General features: G+C 42.3%; 1 protein-coding gene across 5 annotated transcripts in view; it reads left to right on the top strand.

Moving 5' to 3' along the window:
- LOC124231562 (rho guanine nucleotide exchange factor TIAM1) overlaps positions 1-25,642 on the top strand; it is a 352,980-nt gene that overhangs the window by 277,599 nt on the left and 49,739 nt on the right. For all 5 annotated transcript variants that reach the window (XM_046648352.1, XM_046648354.1, XM_046648350.1 and 2 more), the window contains 4 exons: positions 1,242-1,346; positions 7,092-7,173; positions 12,868-12,954; positions 17,883-18,107. In XM_046648352.1, coding sequence (XP_046504308.1) covers positions 1,242-1,346; positions 7,092-7,173; positions 12,868-12,954; positions 17,883-18,107 — 499 coding nt within the window. The remainder of the gene's footprint in view (positions 1-1,241; positions 1,347-7,091; positions 7,174-12,867; positions 12,955-17,882; positions 18,108-25,642) is intronic.

Raw genomic sequence — 25,642 nt, 5'->3', positions numbered from 1 at the left:
CTGGAATAATTATTGACTGTTGTTAGTTTGGCCTTAAAAATTTTTTTCAAGGGGAGTAGGATAAGCAGAAACAGTATTATACAAGTGAAAAATTGATTTCACTTATTTTGAAATAATTCTCATTAGTAGAGCTTTTGGTGTGAAGAGATTTTATATTTACTTGATGAAAAAATTTCAAACTTATGTAAGAGTAGAGAATCATGTCATAAGCTCCTGCATATCCATCACTAAGATTCTATAATTATCAAATTATGTTTCATCTGTTCACTAACTCACTCCCGTCCCCTGCTCTGGATTATTTTGGAAGCAAATTCCAGACCTCGTATCTTTATCTATTAGTATTTTAGGATGTATCTAAAAGATAAGGATACTTTTAAAAAATGCCTTAAACATTTGTCCCTGGTAATGCATTTTCCTGTTACCATGTACTTTTGAGGAGCATTTTCTTACTTTTTCTTCTGATCTTCTTGAATGTATGTTGAGGTTTACTAATAAACCCATGTTGCCACCATTGCTTTTTCAACAAACTTAATTCAAGGATGACTTTCTAGATAGAAAAAATCAGTTGACCCACCCTGGACCAATGGAGAAGGCCTGGAAATTTCAATCCTTAACTATTTTAGAGTTGTTTTCTTTGGGCAAGTCATTCACTGTGTTTTCAAAGTTGGACACATGCCTGTCTGCGCTGCCCCCGGAGGGAGTCTCACTCGGGGTGTATATAAATAAGACTGAAATCCAAATGCCTTGTCTTCACACTGACTTGCTTGCAAATGAACTGTTAACAACTGTCCCAGTGTCCCCATGTGGTTAGAAAAACAACTTTGCCTGGGCACAGCTTTTGTCCCATCAGTGTAAATACTTCCTTGCCTTTCTTGTCACTTCGCTTCTTTAATCACCTCTGTATGTTTGGAATTATTTTTAAGGGCCTCTTCGATCTGATGGATTTTGTTGCAAAACCGGTGTTAAAGGGTACAATGAATCAGAAGCAGAAGCGAAGATGTGACTCACTTGTTTCCATTGAATCATAAGATACCCAGGAATATTATTAATATGCTCAAGGAAAATTATTTTAAAATTTGGGTTTTAGATGTAACCTTTTAAGAAGTGTAAAAACCTTACTCCCCCCCCTCCAGTAACGAATCTCTATTATTCTTGGGAAGATGTGATAACATGTCAGTAGAGAACTAATTATTCCTATTTACCATTGAACAGACGTTGTCTTTTCTTTTGTTTTGTCCCAGACCCATCAGCTGGATCATTCTGCTCATTACCTGCGTCTGAAATTTCTAATAGGAAACAAAATGCAACACTATGTTCCGAAGCCTGAGGAGGACATTTATGAGCTGGTAATGTTTATGACTGTTGTCCAAGTACATTCTGTAGGAGATTATTTTTAAATTATATGTGTGCTCATGCTAATTGTGGTTGGTGAAGGAGAACAAATTCTAAAATAAATGAGCCTCATTCAGGGCTCTTAAGTTTGTGGGGATGGCCTTACTTATCACAATATTTCCGCCGAGTGGAAATGCCACCTTTGTTTATGCAAGGAGCGAGGCTGTGCTATCATGAAAAATTGAAATCCAGAGCTGACTCTCGGATTGAATTTCAGTTAGTATTCCCAGCTTTCCTTCCAGCTTTGACAGTCTTTTGTTTTAAATTGGTGACTCGAGGATCAGCTGGCTGTTGTCAAAAAAGAAGTACCAACTCCAATTTTGTGTGACTTCTGCCTGCGTGTTGAAACTGACGGGTCAAATCCTGTTGCGTGGAAAAGGCAGCCATCTAATTATATGTCCCAGCCTTTCGGAATCGTATTTATGTAGATTCCTGCACAGACTTATGTATGTTTGAGTTCATTATGGGACTTAGGTTGTGAATGAGATCTGGATTTTTCTATTGACTCTATTGCTTACTAATTATGTGCTATTGGCAACAAAAAAAAATGAGGTGATAATGCTTAATTTCTAGGGTTTTGCAAAGATTAGAGATCATAGTTCACATAGTAGATGCTCAGTAAATGGTTGTTACGGTAATAACATCATGTCAAGTTGCTTTTTTGTTAGCCAAGTGGTGCATTTTTCAGTTCCAGGAAAGACGCATTTGGGGAGAAAGGCGCCTTGATCTTGGAGCTCGTTCTCTCTCTGCACTTAGTCATTCCTCTGGGGGCCACCGAGCTGCTTGCCGTGAATCTGTGGATGATAACAGTATGACATCAGACAGGGTTTCACCACAGAAAGCAGAACTGAAAATTTAAATCTCAGTGGTCCCTTTATGAAAAGGGGAAGCGTGATTTAAAATTTAGTAGGGAATTTTGTTTCTCATCAACTTTTTTGCTGTTTACATACAATAAAACTCACCAACTTGAAGCACACAGTTCGCTGATGAGTGTTAACAAATAGATACAGACAGCCGTGTTTCCACCTGTCCCATCATAATTTAGCATGTTTCTGTCATCCTAAAATGTTCCCTTGTGCCCTTTGAAGTGTTTTTTAGTGAAATAGAAGAAAGGGTGTGGTGTGGTAACACTTTTATCATGCCATGCTGAGACAAGATAGAAATGACAAGTCCATTTTCAACCATCACCTAAATCAATAAATGTTCACAGAGGAATGTCCTTTTAACAGTGAGTGGCTGATTTATTTTTTTTCTGGCATGGGGAGGAGCTCTGACTTTGTGCTGTCTGAGCAGAGGAAAGAAGACTATCTTCCTTACTTAAAAAAGGAAAGTGCGTTGCTGATAACCTGGAATAGCTATTAGATCATGTATTTTGCATCTTGGGGTTAATGACTCTTTCGTATCCTGAATGACAGGGATCATGCCTAGCCAGTTTCCACGTCCCTCGTATCTTACACATAGTAGGTGCTTGAGGCACGTCTTTGAAATTATATCGACTCATTATTTTTTAAGGCTTGACCATTGTATGAGCTCATCCAACATAGGAGATTAAGTAAGGTGTGCCAAGCTTAGTCTGTTTGTGTCTACAGTTGCTATATACATATTATAATTATACTTTTTAAAAAATAATCTAAAATACAGACAGACCGTGGTGCTCTTTCTTGCCCTGTTGCAAAAATGTCTCCGGCTCAGAGATCCCTAGGAAGCAAATGCTATAATCTTGCTCAATTTATTGCTCACTCGCACCTCTATTTTCACCAAGATTCTTAACTTCTTTGTTCTTAGGATACCTTTGGCAGCCTGGTGAAGCCTCTAAGATTCCCTTCTCAGAATAATTTTTCAGTTGCATGACATAAAATAGATAGGATTACCTATGGCCCAATTATCTTGAAATAGTTATCAAAAACATTTAAAAATTATAGATATGTGATATTTATTAGCTGATTAAATATTAAGACCCAGCAGTAGAGTAACAGCTGCCACTGTTTTGAAGTTGTGAAGAGCATAAATAATATTTTGAGATATTAGCGGCATCTAGAAGGTGATATGGAAATAACTGAGATTTCTGTCTGTAGCAAGGTCACACAGGCACTGCTAATATTGCTGTCTGTTGCCTACGTTCATTTATGATTGAGGGAAATGCTAAGTTTCAGTTACAGGTTAGTGAATATAAAGATGTCATTTTTTTCCCCATCCTTTCCATTCACAGACCCCTTGAATTCTGTCCGTGGGTCCCTGCTTACCAGTCCCTGCTTTAGGCCATTAAGCTGGGTGCAGTGTCACTCCAGGGCATGGGGTTTATGAACACACGGCGTTCCTCGATGCTTTTTGAGAGTGTGCAGATCTGTTGTCCTTTGCTGAAGAGGTGTCAGACCACACATGGTTAATTGGGTTCCATAGCCCACCTCCATGCTATTTTTGATGGACTGGCGAAGCTCACAGATGTTTGAGGTTGTGTCCTCAAAAATGACTCATTCATCGATGGCTGTCCCAAAATATGTGTCCACTGCCATTGTTTAGTCAAATATTCTTTAGTAGTAAGGTTGATAGTTACTAAAATTGTGTACTATATTTTAAAGATCTTTTTGGGGATGTCTAGTATGTTTATTTCTTGGGGCAGAGGATTCTCTTGCCTATGAATGACCATGAATAGTTAGTTATCTACGTAGCTACTTTGCTGGTTACATTTTAATATAAGTGATACGTATTTGACTACTTTTCTGTGGGTAGTTGGTCCTCGGATCCAATCCATGGGATGATAATGGATATGGAGGCACTGATTTGTCTTCAAACACCCGTATTAAATGTGTTTTTCTTAATGTGACAGGTGGGAATAAAGAGTTTGCAGAAACACTGATCGATGGATTTATTCATTCATCCAGCAAATATTTATTTAGCATGTGTTGTGTACCTGGCACCATTCCAGCTGTTCTAGGCACTGAGATACACACAAAAAAAATCTCTGCTCTTTGTGGAAACTGCATTCGAGTTTATGGAGACAGATATAAAAACATGCGAAAAATGTTTTTTATAAAATCATGTAAATATTTAATATTTTAGGGGATGTTCAGAGCTTGGGAAGAAGACATTAAGGCAAATGGATGGAGATGGGGCATCCAGAAGCAGGTCGTGCTGCTCCTTTAGATGTGACGTTTGACTGGGAGCTGAGCGAAGTGAGAGAGTCATAGAGGAATTTTGGAGGAAAGTGTTCAAGGCCGAGGGAACAAAGCTGCGGAAGACCCTGGCGGGGGAGGGTAGCGGTGGCGGAGGTGGCTCACTTGTGTGTGGGGAGGATGAGTGGTCAGGGTAAGCCAGCAGGCTGGGGGTGTGATGGGGATGCAGGAGATGACGGAGGAGAGGAGCAGGACAGGCCGTGCAGGGCCTAGGTGAGAAGGGACCTCTCAGGAGAGGAAGGGCATTATTTGACTTTGTTTACTAGGTTTGCTGTGGCTGATGTGTGGCCGGGGGACCTTAGGACATAAGAGAAGGAGCTGGGAGAGCAAGTAGGAGACTAGGGAGCGGTGGTTGAGGCAGTGGGTGATGGTGGCTTGGACCCCGGCACCCAAAAAGAGACGTGGTTAGAAGTGGTTGTGACTTTGTGGTAACTCTGGGACCTGGGTGATCAAATTATTTCCTGAAACTTGATGATCTTTTAATCTGTTTTTTGAAAAGAAGGAAAATGTGCAACATCACTTGTGATTGATTTAGTAAAATAAAGGAAATGTCTGTGATGTTTATGTATAAAATTTCAAAATTTATCGTTCTAGATATTGTGGTTGCTTTGAAAATATATTTTAAAGCACAGACCCTTCTTGAGATTTTACATATTTTAGTAGAGCTTTGTACTAAACTCAGTTTTAGTCAAATCAGCCCATGGACTGTGGCCCAGGAGTGTGTCTGTATGATACTAAGTTATCGTTTGAGCCTAGCAGAAGACACAAAGACTTTCACACCAATTATGAAGAAAAGTAGGAGGCAGTAGTATGAAAGAATAAGGAAGATTATTCATGAAGCTACATTCCCACTGGATCTTTGGCAAAGCGTTTGGAACGTTCCGGAGATGATTAGAACAAACAGTGATACACTGCCACCTAGGGGAAGAGTTTGGCTCTTGAAGAAATCTTAAAAAGTAAAAAAACTAAGGTTCAAAATAAGTTGAAGTGAACGCATTTTGTAACATTTTGTTGAACATTCCATGGCGTTACAAAATATAGCGTCAACTTTATTATATTTGGTATTTATAATTTTGGTGACTGTAATTTCTGAACTAAAGATTAGTGTTATAACTGATTTCTTCTAATTTCAGAATTTATTTGTATGAAAAATTTTCTGAAGTATAAACAGAAATCCACATTAAGTAATGTCCTTAAGACATTGCGTTTGGTGGAAGTTCCATTAAATTAGGGTGTTCGAGAGGATCCGGGTTGTATGGTCACCGTTCCTAGCCCCCACCCCTGTTAGATTTCTGTTGGAGCAGCCTGTTTTCCAGGCTTCTGAGTCCTAAGCATTATACCCATCTCTGCCACCTGTCAACTGCCCTAAGAAAGTGAAGAGAAAGAAACTGGCATTCTTTTCTACTTGCCTAAATAAAATTATTTCTGGATGAATGACGGGGTGGTCAGAGATGGTGCCAAGTGTAGATTACCACCAAGACTTCTCTTTAGTGCTAAAGGACAGTTCCTGTTATTGACCTTGACTCAAAATAGGTTTCATTTCAAAATTGGATGACAATTTATAGATTCCTTATGAGCCTGTGATACATTTGTGTTTGGGGAATTTTCATCTTAAATTTTGGATTTCCCTTCACTTTGGTACCCCTAAAGTCCACTAGGAGGCGCTGTAGTGTAGTGGCGAGAACTCCAGCCCTGGAGCTAGTGAGACCATACTCTACTGGCTTTATGACCTTAAGAAGGTACTTCATCTCCAGCCTTATTATCTTTATTTGTAAAATGGGGATCACAGTTATCTCACAGAGTGAGTATAAAGGGCAGGGACACCTGGTAAAACTTTGCTAAGTTATTGTCCATGATGATGATAGTCCAGACATATGAAAATGAAGTAGCAATTAATTTCTGATGCACAAACTACGAGTTTTTCTTGTCTCTTTTTCCAGGTTTTCTTGGGTTTCAAGAGAGTAGATTAATTTATGTACTTAAGTTTTCTGGCTTAATTTAGTCATAATGCAGTGACTAAAAGAGAATATCCTCTATTTATGTAATTTGTTGTCTATTTCAGTGCTATAATTTGTCTACTTATTTATACTACTGTGAACTTTTCAGGGAAAAATGATATGTGAACAGAAAAGACTAGAACCACAGAGATTTCTCCTATTTGTATGGATCCCATGTCAAGTTGTGTATAATCTCTTCCTGATTTTAATACTTTTTTCCCAGTAAATGGAGATTTCTGATTATGTTAGTGTTATTTTTCAGGTCTATGATAGATAAAGGGTGGGAAAAGACATACAGAGTGATGTTAAGGAATTATTTAGCAACTGGAACTGCAGCTAAGTTTGTGAATATGAATTACAAGTTTCTCCTTTGCCTCTTAATGAGGTCAGTTCGATGAAAACACTGGGATGTGATGAGAATTTGCTTTCAAGTATCAATTGTGAAAAAAATAGATTTGCAAAAGAACAACTATTCCTAATAAGTTATTTATAATGAAATTCTAATTAGACTCCTCTTTGTAATTTTCAGCTGTACAAAGAAATTGAAATTTGTCCAAAAGTCACTCAGAACATCCAGATTGAGAAGTCAGATACAGCCAGTGATAATTATGGTACGTTTATTTTTCTTTGCTCTTTGGTGTTTTTCAAGTTAAAGCAATTCCTGTGTAAACATGCACTTATTTACAATTCGATAAAATGCCTTTGGGGCCTATTTAAAATAGATAGCACATCTGGCTTCTATGCCGTGCAGAGCAGCCAAACTAGGGAAAAAAGACATAGTTACCCTGAGTACAACAAAGACTTCCACTTTAAATTTCCTAGCTTTAATCATTGGGGTTCTACTGTCATAAAAAGGAAATGGATATATTGGGGATACATTATTTTATGTTATGATGTATGCTAGTAATGAAGAAATTATCCTTTCACACCCATTTCCCCCAAATATATGCATTATTCTCTCTTCTCCCACAAATAATGTTAAAGGAATTTATTTTGGTGTTGTGTTGGGGGTCCCCAAGACCACTCCTAGGTTCACTGATTCACTCAGAGGACCCATAGGACTCAGCATGTGTTGTATTCATGCCTATGATTTATTACAGCGAAACTATACAAAGCAACATCAATAAAGAGGAAAAGCACATGGGACGAAGTCCAAGGAAACCAGGCGCAAGCTTCCAGGAGTTCCCTCACAGACATATAGGATGGGCTAATTCCACCAGCAACAAGCTGGGACAATGCGTGTGAAGTGTCGTCCACCAGGGAAGCTCTTTAGAGACTCGGTGCTCAGGGTTTTTATTAGAAGGCTGCCCATGTAGGCACCCTCTGCCTACCATATACCAAAATTCCAGACTCCCAAGAGGAAAGCAGGTGTTCAGCATAAAGCACATTTTTTATAGAAATTTTAGGTCCAATGAGCCATGTTAGGGTGTTGGGAAGTCTCCCAAATCCAGGGTCCCAGATGCCAGCCCCTGGCCAAACTTGTCAGCAGGTCTTTCGAAGAACAGCAGTCCGGCCTACTCTGCTAGTGCTTTCCTACACGGTGGTCTACATTCTGGCATAGTCAAATCTATAGTCCTTCCCACATGTATAAGACTAGTCTTCTTAGCACTATATGACTTGAATAGGAATAGAGTTGGTGCTTGAGTAAAATACATAGAGAAATCCACACTGTGTGACATCAGTCAGGACTGGCGAGGTTAGCTGAAGTAATGACAGTCACCAAAGCTCAATGACTCAAAACAGTGACATGATTTTGCTTTATGGGTTGGCTGGGACTCTCTTCATGTTGTCCTCACTCCAGGACCCAGGGCTGCAGCTGCTGCCGCCCGGGACATTGTCTGTCTCTTGGCAGAGGGGAAAGAGAAAGTGGTGAACCAGGTGCCTGCTCCCTCACAGTTCGTTCATCAAACCAAGTCATGTGGCCACACCTACCCACAGGGGACAGAGTAGTATAGTCCTACTATGTGCTGGAAGGAGGGAAACTGGAGAACCTAGTGAAGATATCAAGGCTACCACATATGCTCATTTGCAGTTTCTCTCTGAATTAAGTTATGAAGCATTTGAAAATCCTCAGAAGGATGTTAGATTGCTTCTGCAGCTTCTCCCACAGACCACCAAGCATCATCTCAGAATGCTCAGGAGAGTATTTTGCCCTAATGAAGAGAACCTGATTTTGAACCCGTGGCCACTTGCGTGACATCTTCACGCTGTTTAGTTCTTGACCTTAAAACTAAAGACCTCATACAGCCAGAGGATGTTTTTGATGGCAGAGGATAAATGTTTATGAAAGGCTTATTATGCAGCAGGAGCGTGACCTCGGTAATTAAACCAGTAATTGGTGGCAGTGCTAGAAATAAATGTCTGGGTCCTCCAAAGTAAGGTGCAGCATGACAGTTATCTTTTCTCTTTAGTTTACTGAATTTCTGTTGAGTAAGGGTAAACTGTAGCAAGAAGCAAGAGAGGCTGAATTTCAAAACTCTTGGAGTTGAATTCTGAGATTGACTGGTTTTTGGACTCAGAAATGGGGCATAAAACTGCTCTGCTTTCTATATTTTTTATTGAAGTGACCGAAGTGCCCACAGAACGCATTGAGATTTCCACACTGAAGATGTAGTAGAGCAAGTATTGTCAATGGTGCTTCTCAAACTACCTGACATAAAGGAACATAAAGGGGGTTTTTGTTTTGTTTTAATTTCCAGGCTGTCATGGACCACCACTGCTTTTGTAAACTACAAAATCCCATTCTTGGAGGTTGTGGCAACATCCAGTGGCTGGGTTCTCAATGCTTCGTCTCGATTTCTGTCCTTAGGTTTCTGTCAGTAGCAAACTGTTTGTGCCCGTTCCTGGACTTCGCTTTGCAAAGCCTGCTACGCACGGCTAATAACCTCAGTGAAACCTTTTATTCTCAGTGCCCAGTTCATGTTGGCATCAGCTGTTCCAGCAGCATCTTGATCGAGAAATTAAAGAGTCCCCTATCCTAAGAGACCGGGTTGCCTCTGACCTTAAAAGCTACCAGGATTCTCACTTCAGCCCATCTGTAGCTAACATTAGCACCTTCGGGGTGTGGCTTCCCGCTATATAGAGAGTTCAGTATAGGTAAGAGTTGCTAGTACCCAGTAACACCCCAAAAGCTACCAACCAAATGCTGCCTTCTATTTTAGCACACTCTAGGGAGGAAAATAGGACTTAGTGATCCAATTGACTGAATGATTTAAAGATTTAACACTTGCTTAATTTCTCTCTCGTGCGCCTCCCTCCTTTTCAGCCCTCGCGCAGCTCTCAGGCCATATTGTTGACATTAGTTTACACAGTTACATGGTGGACTAAGCACCATCCCCTAGGCTGCCTTGAAGTGGAAGAAGGCGTCCTTTCAGCACCCCAACATTCCTTTTTCTTTGGTGACCTCCTAGGCTGTTATATTTTTGGTCGCGTGTCCCCTTTTCGTCATAGGTGTCTGTACTTTTCTCACTTTCTGAGTTTCCCTGTATCCTGGACTCTGATTTTGAGTCCTTCTCTGTTGTTTTATTGTGTTGTCATGGTTTGTTTTTTTGCTTTTGGTCATCAATTTCAGTATGAGGAATCTTCTGGTTGTTCAACATATGAGTTTGTCTTGGTTTCTTCGCTTAGTTTTAGTCACTTCCTTCATTCTCAAGATCGTTATTCCAGATGCCACTCATGGTCCCTCCTGGTCTTTGTAACTGGAGGCCTTCTGATGGGGTGGGTTCTTTGGGTTTATATTGAATAACTCCCTCTGCCCTGTGTTGGCGATCATTTTGGATTGCATTAAATTTGTTTGCTGGGAATTAGATTGTTGCTGTCCTATTAGAAGAAAAACAAATCCTGACTTTGCTGATGAACTGTTAAAATCATTGTGTTCTTCACTGACCTCAAAACAATCCCGCTGTAGGATGTTTAATATTTTCTTTAGCTTGGTTCTGATCCCGACTTTTCCCCAGTGTGTGAATTAGGGACATCTTGAAATGGAGGCTGCTTCTTGGGAGTCTTGACACCCTCAGTAGTGAATGCTGCACAGCTGAGTGTGGGCAGAACTGTGTTTCTGAACGCTGAGAGGAGCTCCTGTTTGCCTGCCCCCTAAATGGGTGTCCTCCAATATGAATCTCACTGCAGAGCTCAGGGGCTGTCTCCATTGATAAATTGTTGGCTTCCGTTTGAATGAAGGAGAGGGACCTATTGCCATCATCCTTTCTTCAGTCTCCTTTGCTGTCATGGAGATTTCCCCATCTTGAGAAGTCCCATCTGTTTCTCAGATCCGTGCTTGATGCCCAGTTGCCCAGGGCAAATTTCATAGTCACTTGCAGTCTTCAAACTGGGTGGGTCCCCACCCCCCCATCCCAGACCTGTTGCTATCTTTTGATTATTACAAAGGAAGACCAAGAAAAGAAGGAATGCAGCAAATGAATACCTTAGCCATCTCCATTGACTTTGGCTTACAGTGACTTGCGGTAGGCTCTCAACAAGTCACCTCTTCTGGCATCTTCCATTCAAGCAAGGTGTTCCCCTGGGCAGACATCACCCCCCATCAGTGTACTCATTTTATTTTTACTTATTTATTTATTTTTTTGAGGAAGATTAGCCCTGAGCTAACATCTGCCACCAATCCTCCTCTTTTTGCTGAAGAAGATTGGCCCTGAGCTAACATCCATGCCCATCTTCCTCTACTTTATATGTGGGATGCCTGCGACAGGATGGCTTGATAAGCAGTGTGTAGCTTGGCACCCAGGATCCGAACCTGCGAACCCTGGGCCGCTGGAGCTGAGCACGCGAACTTAACCGCTATGCCACTGGGCCAGCCCCATCATTTTATTTTTAATAGAAAAAAAAAGTTTGGTCTCAGAGCTTTATAGAAGGGTAGCATTTTAGAAAGGAAATGCCTGTATTTTGTTGAATTCAGTCCATTGTTTCTCTTGACATAGCCCTTTATTCTGTATCTCTTCTAACAGAGAAAAGAAACAAAAATTCACTACTGAAATGCAGATAAGCAAACCTGTGTTAAGGCTAATGTCACTTAAATGGTTCCTGTATAAAATTATTTTTATTGGAGTGAGGCTTCTTGAAATGTAATCTGAAAGTTACGTTGCTATAAGAACGGAATTCAAAATAAGAGAATAAAAGAGTTAGGAAAGTCCTGAGGGCGTGGCCCAGGGTTGTTCTCCTTCTGAAGGAGTTACGGTACCGTAGTGGGCGATGGCAGTTGGCAGTTTTGCTTACGTGTGGGTATCTATTTCCCGGTCCTGTGAACTGAAAAAAAAACCATACTCTTTATGACTTGGCCTGAAAAGTCTCAATGACTCCCTGGGCCCCAGTCCTGTAATTAATGATTCTGTTTTGTTACTATTTGCTTGCTTGTTTTTCCAAGTCACTGGTATTTTCCTCTGCCTTTAGCTTTAAGACACGTATCCATATTATGGGATTTTTTTTCTCCCAGAGCTGAAATCATATCAGATCTTTACTATTGCATTCATTCTCACTGTCCTTTTAGGAATGTCTGCGAAAGTATTTTGTCCTCGGGGAAAGTGGATGTTGGCTGTGGACATTCCACTGATTGATCAGAAAAGAGTTCTATACGAGACAGTCTAGCAACAGAGGTGACCAGGGCTTGTAGCCCTAGGATTGGAAGCACCCAAGGTCCCCAGACATCTTAGAACCTCGGGCCCTTGTTCTGCCTTTTTTTCTGAAGGATGTAGCAAAGCTCAAGATCCATTACCTAATGGGCTTTGAGCTCTGGCAGCCTGGATAAGTATAAGATAATCTTGTGATCAGACACTAGTAGAATGTGAAATCTGTCAGTTTCAGTATGAAATGGGATTTATAAAGTGAGTTGCTACTTATCCTGGTTTGCAAAATATTATTAAATTAAAGCAGTGTCCATAGAGCAGTACATACGGATGAGGACACCCAGTGGTAGCATATCTGGGACATAGATTTGCTAAAAAAAAGTCAAGGGGCCCCACGTGAGATGAACTAATCATTCTGTGAAAGGGCAAAGCTATGGCATTTACTAGCAAGCAAGACAAAATAAAATAATTTTCTTCCATTTGAGCTGATAGTGAGGTAGTATGAAGATGGATGTACTTGGTAATATCAATTTTTACAAGTAGTGACTTCTTTTAGAGGGATCTAAAAATATGTTTTCTGCTTTGTAAAACAATGTGAATAAGGGAAAACAATTGCTCCAAATTATAAACCAAAACATTGAACATACCTAGCTCACAGCAGGTACTTCCTGTTGTTTCCTAAACACTCAGATGGTGTGAGCCTTACCATTCTGTCTTCGTGTTTCGTAGGGTTTTCACTTTCTTCCGTGGAAGAAGATGGTGTTCGAAGGCTCTATGTGAACAGTGTAAAGGAAACTGGTTTAGCTTCCAAGAAAGGTAAGTCATTGAGTGTCTTGTCTGTCTGTCTGTCTCTTTAAAGTTCCCTTGTGGGTTTCTGCAGTTGGTGGATGAGAAAGATATGTCCAAAAGGTTCATCTGTATATATTATTCGAATGTTGTGAAAACCTTTCAGGGAGTATGGATATTATTGCATAAACTCAGATGTGCAGGAAATGTTACATTCTTGGATTTTAAAGCTGATTCTGAGCCCATTTCCATGGGGCTGTTGGGATATTCCATTCAAATCATAGTTGGTTGTCCTTTCCCACCATCTAGGATGGTATGGAGGTCCTAGGGGTCTTCCTGGAGCAGAACATTTGGGAGGACCCTTCTGTGTTTTGGTCTACATTGGTCAAAGCTGATGTTAGCCATCCCCTGAGTCTGCAAAGCTCCTTGACAGTAGATGTTATGTTGCTCCCAACCATGGAGGAATCTTTCTAGACGTTGAGGTCCTAGGGGTTTAGGATCTAGCCATCCTGTCCCCTTTAGAGAGCTCTTCTCTATTACATGCTGTCTGCAGCCCTACATGGGCTCATAGTGCAGTCTAGGCTACGTATGAAACCCCAACCCTCCATCCTCTTTCTACTCTGCCAATCTTTTCAATCTAGATTTTTTTGCTTCCTGTCTTAATTTCCTTGGGCTACGGTACCGATTGATCACAAACTGAGTGATTAAAAACAACAGAAACTTATTCTCTTACAGTTCAGGAGGCCAAAAGTTCAAAATCAAGGTATTGGCAAGGTTGTTTCCTTCTGGAGCCACTGAGGGAAGAATCTGTTCCGTGCCTCTTCCTAGCTTCTGGTGGCTACTGGCTCTCCTTGGCATTCCTTGGCTTGTAGCTGTATCACTCCAACTTCTGCTTCTGTCATCACATGGCCTTCTTTCCTCTGTGTCTCTCTGTGACAGTGACTTTACATGGCCTTCTATAAGAAGTCATACTGGATTAGAGTGGGCCAGGATGACTTCATCTTAATTCCAGTATGACTTCATCTTATTTACATCTGCCAAGAGCCTGTTTCCAAATAAGGTCACCTTCTGATTTTCTGAGTGGACATGAATTTTGGGGGGACGCTCCTCAACCCACCATACTTACCATAAACAAATGGGGCAGGTAGATAGGGCTTAAAATGCATCTTTATTTCATTCTTCTTGCTGTGGAATTTTTAGTGAAACTAAAATTCACTAAATCCAGGCAGTGGCAAAATAATACCTGTTGAGTGTAAAAGGCCGACCTGCCTGGATCAGTTGTGCTTGGAAGTCATGTTCATTTAGATATCTCCTGAATGGAGCAGTTGGGAAAATGGTGGAGTGGAATGCCTGCCTTTTCCACCTCCTTCCATGTTTTGCTAGAGCATAGTTCTGGGTGTTCTTAGTTCTTGCAAGGTGCCCTGTGCAGGTTGCCTTGCCCTGTGCTGTACGCCCTGGTGAAGTGCAACCCACAGACTTGGCTATGCACCGAAATGGCAAAGTTGTGACAAATGGGAAACCAAGTCAAAATAATTTACCCAGTGCTAAATGGAGGAGGATTTTCTTTCATTTTCCTTCTGTGCTTTCTAGGCCAAAGGCAGCCTGGAGGCCAGAGTTTGGTGCATTCGCTAAGCTGCATCTCAGCTAGGAGCAGAGGTGACAGGGTTTATTCCCCTTCAAAGCGGAAGACTGATTTTTATCTCTTTCAGCACAGTGAGTGCTGGTTGGCGTGGTATGGGGGTGGGGAAATATGCTGCCCTGGTTTCAGTCACATCCTGTTTTAGTTCTTTGAATCCAAGAACCCTGGTGTTAGGTAAAAACAAACGGCCGTCTACTCCAACCTCCTTGTCCCATATAGCACTGTTCTTTACAGATGCAACGGTGATGTCCATTTGTTGGCCTGGGCCGCAAACATGATCCCACTACCTGGCCTGTAGAGGGCAGTGTCAGGAAAGATATTTGGAGTATTTTAGGTTGAATGCAGGCTCTATGTGAAGCCCTCCGGATAATGGCGAGCTCACTGCGGACATCTCTGATTATAAAACATCCTTCTCCTTCAGTTTCCACTCACTGTTTTGCCTCCTTCTTTCTAGCCAGCCTGTGATATCCATCATGTCATAACTGCTAAGTCTGGTCTTTTCCACATTCACCCCTTCCAGATCCTTCAACAATTCATTAGAGTGTAGAATGCAACTGGCCATTGCCCTCTGGACACAGTTCACATACCAGCGTTCCTTTTAAAATGATCACAGTGTGGTACAGCCGGGGGACGTCTGGTGGAAAGCACCCTGATTAGATCTGAAGATTCTGTGTGTATTAGTTCAGCCTACTCTTGGTTTCGTTGATTTGTTTTTGGTAGTCATCTTGGGCTTTCTGCCTGTAACGGGCTGATGGTGAAGCCCCATCTTCCTGCTCCCTCCCGCCCCGGGCTGAGGGTGAAGCCCCATCTTCCTCCTCTCTCCCGCCCCCTGCCCTCACTTGGATCTCGCGTTGGCTGTACTTGTAGAATTGACTTTTTGAATCAAAGTGTCTTATTTTACACTTGTCTCTGTCCAACTTGGGCATATTTGTTTTGGCCCGTCATTCTGCTCTTGGAGTCGTCTGAGCTTGGAATCTGGCATCTTCTTTGCTGTCGTTTGCGTGTTTTTCTGATGGCTACACAGGACAGAGCCCAGTGGAGACAGCCATGTGCCATGTGTCTCTGGACAGTTTGGATACTTCACAACATTTACTCTGGGCACTTGAGGGTTATTTCTAAGCAGGCTGTGGTTTCTGTTAGAAAGAAAAGTTTTTCTCTTTCTTCCACCTACTATTAATAATGAGAGCTAATGTCTATTGAACGTCTTCAACATGTCAAGAGCTGTGAAGAGACTTTTACATGGATTATTTCATTTAATCTCCTTTAATCCATTATCCCTCTTACATATGAGGAAGCCGAGTCTGGGAGAGATTCAATAGCATGCCCACTGTCACAGATCTGTTACTTGGGGGAATTGTGACAGAACCTCTGGTTCTGTACTCCATTGCTCACCACTGCTGGCCACCTCCTCTCACTTATGAATACTGAGAATAACTCACTCAGGCGGCCCTCTGTTTTAGTTCCCTATGGTTGCCATAAGAAATTGCCACCACCTTGGTGCCTTAAACCAACATAAACTTATTTTCTCACAGTTATGGAGGCCAGAAGTCCAAAACCAACATGTCAGCAGGGCCACACTCCTTTTGAAGGCTCTGGGGAGAATCCTTTCTTGCTCCTCCAGTTCGTGGTGGCTCCAGGGGTTCCATGGCTTGTGACAGCATCACCCCAACCTCTGCCTCCATCTTCATGTGGCCTTCTCCTCTTCCTTCTGGGTCTCTCTTTTGTGTCTCTTACAAGGGCATTTGTCAATAGGTTTAGGACCCATTAGATAATCCAGCATGAAATTATGTCAAGATCCTTAATTATGACTGGGAAGATCCTGTTTCTAAATAAGGTGACAGTCACAGGTTCTGGGATGTAGATGTATCTTTCTGGGGGCCACATTGAGTCCACTACACACTCCTGCTCCACCAGTCATAGTAAACCTGGAACTTCTTAAAAAATAACAACTCATAGATATTTTTAGTTTTTAAGTCTTTTCTTCTGTTTCTGTTTATATACCTCCTCTAATAGCTAATCCAAAGGGTTGTCTCTAAGGCAAGACTTTTTAAAAAAAAGTTGCTTTTCACATGTAGAAATTTTGTATGTTCCATTCAAATGCTACGATGCCAAAATCTTTCATCTAAAAATGGAATGTTTCGCTTCCCAGAATTTCACCTCTGAAATGGAGAAACACATTCTTATTTCTCTTCTGTCGCCTTCCCACCCATATTTCTTGGAGTATTTTATGATAGAAAATGGATTTCAAGTATTTTGGAAACCCGAGTAAGGATGGCCAAGGGGTGTGACTTGCTGAAGCTGGGAAGTGGGAATGTCTCTGTAGATTATTTTTCTGCGGAATCAGAGGTGGGCTCTGTGGATGCCCGAGGCGCTGAGCGGCTTCTCATTTCTGCAGTTCGTCGTCTGTCTTCGCCCTTCACTCACCTCCTTTTTCAAGTTTGTTTTTCCACACTAGTCTACAAAATAGGAATTGGACTCCTTTCCCCTTCTTAACTGGAATGATACTTTATTTCCTTTCATATTCTTTCCCGTCCTCTCCCTTTCTCAAACTCCTGGAATGTTCTTTTAACACTGAGTTGAACTGCCCCGGGGTCAATCACAACTTCTTGTTCTGCTAGGTTGGGCTTGTTCTCAGCTGCTCCTTTGGGTCCCAAACTTTGCCATGCCCCCCAGCATGCTTTGCAAAAGTAACAGAACGTTTGGGGACCTTCCAGAAGATATTCACCTCAAGGTCCTGATGTAGTTAAAAAAGCACAAGAAATGATTGTATTTGTAAACTGTCATCTCTAAATGTGTTTGGAAAAAGACAACCTTCTGTCCTCTCAGCCAGTGGAAACTCATTGCATTTTGGTTTCATAGAAATGATCGATAGACATTAGCTGGCTGTGCCACACAGGGACACTGCAGCATAAGCATGTACAAAACATACTGATTGCAGTCATCAGGGACCATTTCCACCTTTCCCCCTCAAAATTATAGGACAATAGCCAGCATTAGCATTTGCAAGGAAAAATTGGCAGATGCTCAGAACACATAGTTTCAAGGAGTAAATTTGTTTAGTTAGTGTATTCAGGACAGGATAGGCATGCTGCAATGTCCGAGTCTAGAACCTTCTGAAACTGAGGCCCCATGTGATCTCCTCATGATCACTTTTGAGCACTCCAGCCTTTTGCAGCAATACCTCGGACTGTGGGGCCAATAACAAGAGAGCTCAGTGTGCCCTTTACAGCAGAACTTCTAAGGTGCTGCCATCTCATTCGATGTTTCTGCCTCTTTTGTGTGTGTGTGAAATTAAACATTTTCCATCTCGCGTTGGCAGGCCTGAAGGCGGGAGATGAGATTCTCGAGATCAATAATCGTGCTGCTGGCACTCTGAACTCATCTATGCTCAAAGATTTCCTCACACAGCCGTCCCTGGGCCTCCTGGTGAGGACCTACCCCGAGCTGGAGGGAGGAGCAGAGCTCCTGGAGAGCCCGCCCCACCGAGCGGACGGCCCTGCGGACCTCAACGAGAGCCCCCTTGCCTTTCTCACCAGCAACCCAGGTATGGCCGTGCATAGTGCTAGGCATGTATCTGAGCCCAGGTCAGTTGACCATGCGGCTTGCATATTTCGGTGGACTGGGTCTGGACTGGGACTGAAATGTGTGAATGAGATGACTGAGTGTGAGCTTCCGGTTGAGATTTCGAAGCGGCAGGGAACTTTGATTCTTGGGGAATAACTGTTTTGCTACAAATCTACCTGTCACACCTTCACACATGCAAAGCTTCACCAGGCTGCTGCTGTTTGTCGTTTTGGAGAAAGACGAATGGGTCGAGGCTGCCATCTCTTGACTATGGATAGAGAAATGGAGACCCCAAAGGGCCAGGAGTCACATAATATCCTGGGGCTATGAGTCCTACCCCTGCCTTCCATGTCACTACCCCCAAACCACTCACCCCTTCTTTCCCTTCTGTGTGAGAGAAGGGCATGAGTTGAGATGCCCAGAGTGGAAATGAGCTCCGCGCTCTTGTTTGGTCTGCTTCTCTCTTGGGCTCTTCCAATCTTGAGTCTGAACATGAGCCCATCGGCGGAACCCGCTGCCCTGCTCCGTCTGCTGCTCTTCCTGCTTACACCTCCCTCTCGCTCTGGCAACCTCATGCTCAGCCTAAAAGAAGCAGCTTAAATGCTTCCTACCACGTGAAGCCTTCTTGGGACCCCACAGAGTTTGCCCCCTCCCCTGGATCCCCAGGACCCTGCAACGACATCTTCCACATGGGCCCTGATTGTGTTATACTGTTCTTACTTGCGTGTCTCTCTCCTGAGTTTGTTTCCTGTGACTGGGCTTATGTCTTCTTCTCTTTGCTGCCCAGGCGCCCATTCTTGTTTAGAGTCTGTGAATGAGCACACCAATGAATGGCATGCTGCTGTCACTTATTTCTCCATGACCTGGTTCTAGAGTTGGGTTGATTTAGTAAGTTGCAGTTTTGGATTTATTTTCTAAATCTTTTTTTTAAAGATTGGCCCTGAGCTAACATCTATTGCCAATCTTTTTTTTTTTTTTTCTTCTTCTCCCCAAAGCCCCCCAGTACATAGTTGTATATTCTAGCTGTAGGTCCTTCTGGTTGTGCTGTGTGGGACACCACCTCAGCATGGCTTGATGAATGGTGCCAAGTCCACACCCAGGATCCAAACTGGCGAAACCTTGGGCCACCAGAGTGGAGCATGCAAACTTAACCACTCTGCCACGGGGCCAACCCCTGGATTTGTTTTCTTTTTAAAACTTGGATTAAAAATAGTCTTCCATTTCAAAATCTGAGTGTCAGTGCTTTGAGCATCCTTCACCTGCTGTTGTTAATTTTTAAATTCCCTTCTGAAGCTTGGCTTGCTAAGAATGGATCACAAGCAGAATTCTTTTCTTCAGTGGCTCTCTGGAAGAATTTGACAAGTTGAGTCTTCAGAAAATCGATCACACTTATTACTGTTGACTTCCTTAACTCGTTATGTCATTGCGGTGCCCAGAGCCCAATCAAATTTTTAGAAAATTAACTCCAGTGAGCTGAGTAACCTTAATGATAGGGAATGGAGACCATGAAGGCTGTTCATTTATGTGACCACAAGATGGCGCGCTTAAGCCCAGAAAACAATTCACGGAGTCGTTTCTGTAATATGACTTTGAATGGGATGTATTGTGTTAGATTAGGTTACTTAAATGATTTTTATAAGGTCTGGATGAACATACTATGAACAACAGTACACAGCTTTCTTTGGATTTTTTTCTGTCTGAGCCCTTCCTGTGGGCTATGGATTTAAAGGAGTGCTTGGCAAACAATGACCGACCAGCTAAGTCCAGCCTGCAGCCTGTTTTTGTAAATAAATTTTCATCAGGATACAGTCAGGCGCATTCATTTATGTCTTGTCTTGGCTGCTTTCCCATTGCAATGACAGAATTGAGTAGTTGTGACAGCGACTCATGGTCCGCAGAGCTGAAAATATTGCTCTCTGGCCCTTTTCAGATAAAGTTTGCTGACCCCTGATGTAAGGTATGACTGAACTTGCTCACAATTTGTTCCTCTAAAGTAGTCAGTGTTTTGGTGTATTTCTTTCTTCTTTAAAAAAAAAAAAAATCGTGTGTGTGTACACCTTTGCAAAGTTTTATTAAAAGTTTTTTAATTAAAAAATGTATTCTTATACAGATATCTGTTTTAGAAAAATTTGAGTATATTCTGTATATGCAGTTGCTGTCTCCTCTTTTATATGATGGGCTTTTAAACTTAACAACTGACCTTTACATCCTACCACGAGTTGTCTAGTTCAGACCGATCATCTTCGAAGCCGAGTGCTAAATCCACTGAACCAGCTGTTGTTTAAAGCACATTAAAACTTCCATTTTGGGGGCTGGCCCAGTGATGTAGTGGTTAGGTTTGCACGCTCTGCTTCAGCGGCCCGGGGTTCACTGGTTGGGATCCTGGGCACAGGCCTACACACCATCAAGCCATGCTCTGGTGGTACCCCACATAGAACAACTAGAAGGACTTACAGCTAGGATATACAACTATATACAAAGTACTGGGACTTTGGGGAGGAAAAAAAGAGGAAGATTGGCAACAGATGTTAGCTCATAGCCAATCTTCCTCACCAAAAAAAAAAAAAAAAAAAAACACACCTTCCATTTTGGAATCATCCTTAGATTTATTTATTCCTTTGTTCTTTTCCCCAATTAAATGATCATAACTTAGAACTGATGTTTGTTAAATATTTACTGTGTTTTAGGCATAGAGCTAGATGTTAGAAAGTTATAATGATGACTGTGACATGATTCTGTTCTCACACTTTCATTTTAGTGTAGTTCTTTGTTATTTCATTGCTTCATCTTTTAGTATTTTGCACTGATCAAAATCCTTCAGAACAAAGTCTGCTCGGCCAAGTTAGGTCATCAAACTGGTTCAAGAATAAAGTATGAAAGTAAAGTCAGAGTGTGGGTTTTTCTTGTAAGTTTTCTAATTGGCTTCGACATGAATAAATTCCAGAAGAATTCTCAAGTGCTCTGGGTAGTGGCAGCCCAATTGGACTGGCTGGAGGGGAGCGGGCACTCAGGCCCCCTGCCTGAGTCTCAGCCTGTCTGCCTTCTGATTGCGACCACTTCCTACTCCCCATTTAACAGTGGAAGATAAAAGGACAGCCAAGTAAACAGGATAGAATGACCTGAAAGATTGCTCCATGATGCGGCAGAGATAAAGCAGTATTCACAGACAGCTGCTGTTAAAATAGAAAAGAAAACAACTGAGAAAATTGGTACAATGGGCAGGTTGGACTATAGCCTTCGTCTAAATTTAGAAGTAACTAAAAATAAGAAGCATCCTGAGTGGCAGGTTTGAGGTTTACTCTGGGGACCATCTTGGGGTGGTCATAGTGGATATTAGGCAACCTTGATGGAAGGTCTTGCTCTGTCTCAGGGGCCGTGGGGTCCATGTGAGCCCTGGCTGGTGCCCGTCTATGGGAAGCTGGTGCTGTGACTTGCCCCATCTCACAAGCCCTGGGATGCAGGCTTGTCCTGCACCTGCCTCGAGAACCCTGATTGAAATAATGTGATTAGCTTTCAGGGCTGGATTATTTCTGAACCTCTTTCTCATTAGAGGTTTTTTCCTCTATGTAGAAACATCACAGCTTAGTGGCTAAGAGTAGGCTCTGGAACCAGGTTTCTTGGGACCAAGTCCCATTTCTATGTTTATTAGCTTCATGACTTTGAACAAGTCCTGCTCGATCTCTCTGCACCTCAGTGTCCTCATGCATAACATGGGGATGCTACCACACTACTATCTCATTGGGTGGTTGTGAGGATTAATTGAGTTATAAAAGTATGAGGATTAATTGAGTTATAAAAGTAAAGTGTCTAGAGTAGGACGTGGGAAATGTGCAATAAATGGTACGTCTCCGTGGCGTGATCTCTTATGGGGTCGTGAAGGTTTTCTGGCTTGTAAGCAGAGGCTGCTCATTTTTGATCTCCTCACTGCCCTCTACTGCACCTCAGTCCACAACAGGGGGATTGTCTGAATACTAAGTTTAAAGTATTTTCCTTTCTCAGGTGGAAAGAAGTGAGTTCTGCAGCCTAGAGGGCTGAGACCTCTGGCCCCCTCCCAGAGGTCGTGATTCTCTGGGTCTATGCGGGCTGGCTGTGCATTTGTTGTGGTGGGCGCTTAACTTCTAGGGTGATTCTAACGTGCAATTAGGATTGGGATCCACTGCCTTAGGTCTCCAGCTGTCCTTGGTCATTGATCCTGTTTTTTCGTCTTGGTGGAATGATAGGGTGATTGGAATGTCTTGGTCACGTGCCAACCACCTATAGAGGGGTTTGTTGATAACATTCTGTGGTCTGCTTCACTGAGATTTTTATAAGGCAAATCTGTCAGGTGATCTGGAACATGTTCTCTGTCTTCCTATTCCTCCGTACAAGAGGGAGGCACTGCCAATGGGTTGCCATGTTGGCTTGGAAAGCCAGGGACTGGATAACGAGATTCCAGCCTATGTGTTCTCTCTAAGACTCAGTTTCCCATTCCTGGTCATTTGCCATCCACGAGTCCTTGCTGAAATCTTACTGGAGCTCCTTTCATCTTTTTTTTCAACATGTGTTTAGGTGCATAAGGGTGAGAAAATGGGGGAAGGATGTCCAGACAAAAAGATAGTCCCTGCAGTGGCTTTTATTGTAGAAAGGACCTTGAAGTGAAGGGGAAGCTGGAGTAGGAAGTTGCAAAACTGTGTCTGTGTGAGGTTTCCAAAAAGCCTCTCTAATGTCCTGTGTGATTTATTTTGAATACTGATCTCATCTGGCGCTACTAACATTTTGGGCCGGGTAATTCTTTGTTGTGAGGGGCTGTCCTCTGCGCTCATGTTAGCAGTATTCCTACAAACCATTATAAGCTAGTAGTAGCTTCCTCCCCAAGTTGTGCCAATCAAAACTATCTTGAGACATTGTCAGATGTCCCCAGAGAACCACTGGCCTGGCTTATTAGAAGGTGTGCCGACATCACCCAGTTAGAGAAACGTTAGAATGAACGTCAATATAGGAAAGCAAATCTAGATCTGAAATAACTTTTTAAAAAAGTTTTATGAAACATTTATTGAGAGAATTCCCACATAAATGCCCTTTTCTGGCATATTTTGAGACAAGGGAAAAGTGAGGAACAAGTAAGTGCTTATTCTGAATGTTGGGTTTTTTCCCCCAAATCTGAGTAAAATTGTTCTGTTCGCTAAAATCAACCCTTAAAACAAGATACTTCAATCAGTAACTACGTAAAACCCCCCATTTTATGCAAGTTTCAAGAATCGTCCTTCGAGGGGCGTCAGTGGTGTCTTTCCGAGGCTTCAAAATGTCTGTTGGTCTTTCATTTAAGTTCTGCTATCAAAGCTCACATTCATTTGACTTTTGTGGTGGATGCAGCTCTGCTTTATCTTCCCTCAAAGAAGGTGCCAGAGCTCAGCGAACTGAGTTGCTTCTTGTTTGAAAAATGGCTCTGCCAGGAGTTGGGCTGGGGAGAGCTGAGCATCCGCGGCGAACACCGGCCCGTACATGTTCAAGTCCCTTAGGGCCAACATTGTGTTTGGAGAGTCAGCCCCCTTGAAATACCTCAGGCACATCTGTCTGATGCTACGTGGAAGACTGCAGCTTGAAGCCAGTGCAGACGTCGCTCCTGCAGGAAGTAGATTAAGCCGTGTTTGTTGTAACAGGAAAGGCTTCTGTGATAGCCATGAACCGAAGGCACCTGGTCAGAGCGGAGTCGCTGAGCGCCCAGCACGGACAGCCGTTTGATTTGCGGGGCAGGGCGTGCTTCCCTGCGGTGCCCGTGAGGTGCAAGGGGCTATTTTGGGCAGATGTTCCGTGCAGATTGTCTGGAGATATCTCGATTCTGAAAACAGAGGACAATCAGGCCGGCAGGGAGGGGGAGCAGAGGGAGAGGAACGGCACAGATTTCTCTTCCTACAAACAAATCTGGCCCGGTCCTTCACATTCTCGAAGGCTCATGGATACCAGCAACACATGGTCTTCTGTTTGTTTGTCGATAAAATTCGGAGCCATGTGCGTTTTGTAAACTGTATGCAACGTTACTGTCACACAGCACATGGCCTGCTTCCCCGTGCCCTGCTGGGGGGAGCCCAAGGCCTTGTCTTGGTTTCCAGCTGGATTTGATTAATGACACCTGTCAATTCCCGTGTATGAAAACAAATGTTTCAGAGATTGAGCCTCCCTTTTTATATTTTTAAAGAACATTAATGTACCTCATATTATTTGACTTTACCATGACAGGATCAGTAAAGCCTATGTCTACAGTTTTTATGCATTTAAAGATTTCTCCGGGGGCCGGCCCTGTGGCCGAGTGGTTAAGTTCGCGCGCTCTACTTCGGTGGCCCAGGGCTTCGCCGGTTAGGATCCTGGGCGCAGACATGCCACTGCTCATCAGGCCATGCTGAGGCGGTGTCCCACATGCCACAACTAGAAGGACCCACAACTAAAAAATATACAACTATATACCAAGGGGCTTTGGGGAGAAAAAGGAAAAAATAAAATCTTTAAAGAAAAAAATTTCTCTCTATAGGAAACAGACACTGAGATTTCATGAAATTTGGCTACAAGGAAGTTTTTGTCTACGAAGTTAAAGTTGTAGTGTTCTTCCTTTTTTTTTTGTAGTGTATTTTAAGCTCTCTCCAGTCTTTCTTTTGTGTGCTAAATTGTTTTGGTTTTTAGCTTTCTAAGTGGAGGAAGGGGGAGTCTTTATTTTGATCTTATATATTATGAGTGTTTCTATGGCATTCTTGTACTCCTGTGACAATAAGATGTCTGAAAAGCAAAATAAAATCAGAATTGAATTCTGTCTAAATATCTAACATTTTATTACTCCCTTCCCCTCAATCATTTTTTTCTTGCAGAATTGAAACTCAGGTATTAATGAGGGCCTTAAACAAAAAGTCAGTGTTATAATTGGTTCCTTTGGAAATGTTTGAATTGGCGAATCTGCTTGTTTAACATACATTGTGAATATAGCTCATAAGGCAAGCATTTTTTTCTTCCTCCTTTAAATTTGAATCCCAAATGGGCTTGAATGGAGCCGGAGTGAATGTATCCAATCTAAGTAAATCAAAGATAAATCCAAATGTGAGCTTACATTTGTGTGTTTGTGTTGCTCCTAATCTCTTCATTGTGTATCTTGCTAACAGTGAGTGGGGCTTGCTGCCTGCAAAGGTTTTCTCAGTCACAAAAGCGTCATTATGATGTGAAAATAATTTTAAGAAGCAAAGAAATGGTCACGCCTGTTCACAACAACGAAAGTTATTTATAGCTGCTTTCGAGATGGCCTTGAGGTCCTGTCTGGCTGGGGCCTCAGCCCTGCTCTGTGCTTCCTCATTCTCTGGGGCTGCCCAGCCCCCGATTCATCCTTTTTTCAAAGTTGAGGTATAATTGACATATAACAGTATGTTCATTTCAGCTGTACAACATAATGATTTGATATTTGTATATATCATGAAATGATCAACACAGTAGATCAAGTTAACATCCATCATCACACCTAATTACAACATTTTTTTTCTTGTGGTGAGAACTTTTAAG

This window comes from Equus quagga, chromosome 21, assembly GCF_021613505.1.
Source record: "Equus quagga isolate Etosha38 chromosome 21, UCLA_HA_Equagga_1.0, whole genome shotgun sequence".
Lineage (NCBI taxonomy): Eukaryota > Metazoa > Chordata > Mammalia > Perissodactyla > Equidae > Equus > Equus quagga.
Note: the sequence above shows the minus strand (reverse complement) of the source record. Positions and strands in the feature narration are given on the sequence as shown.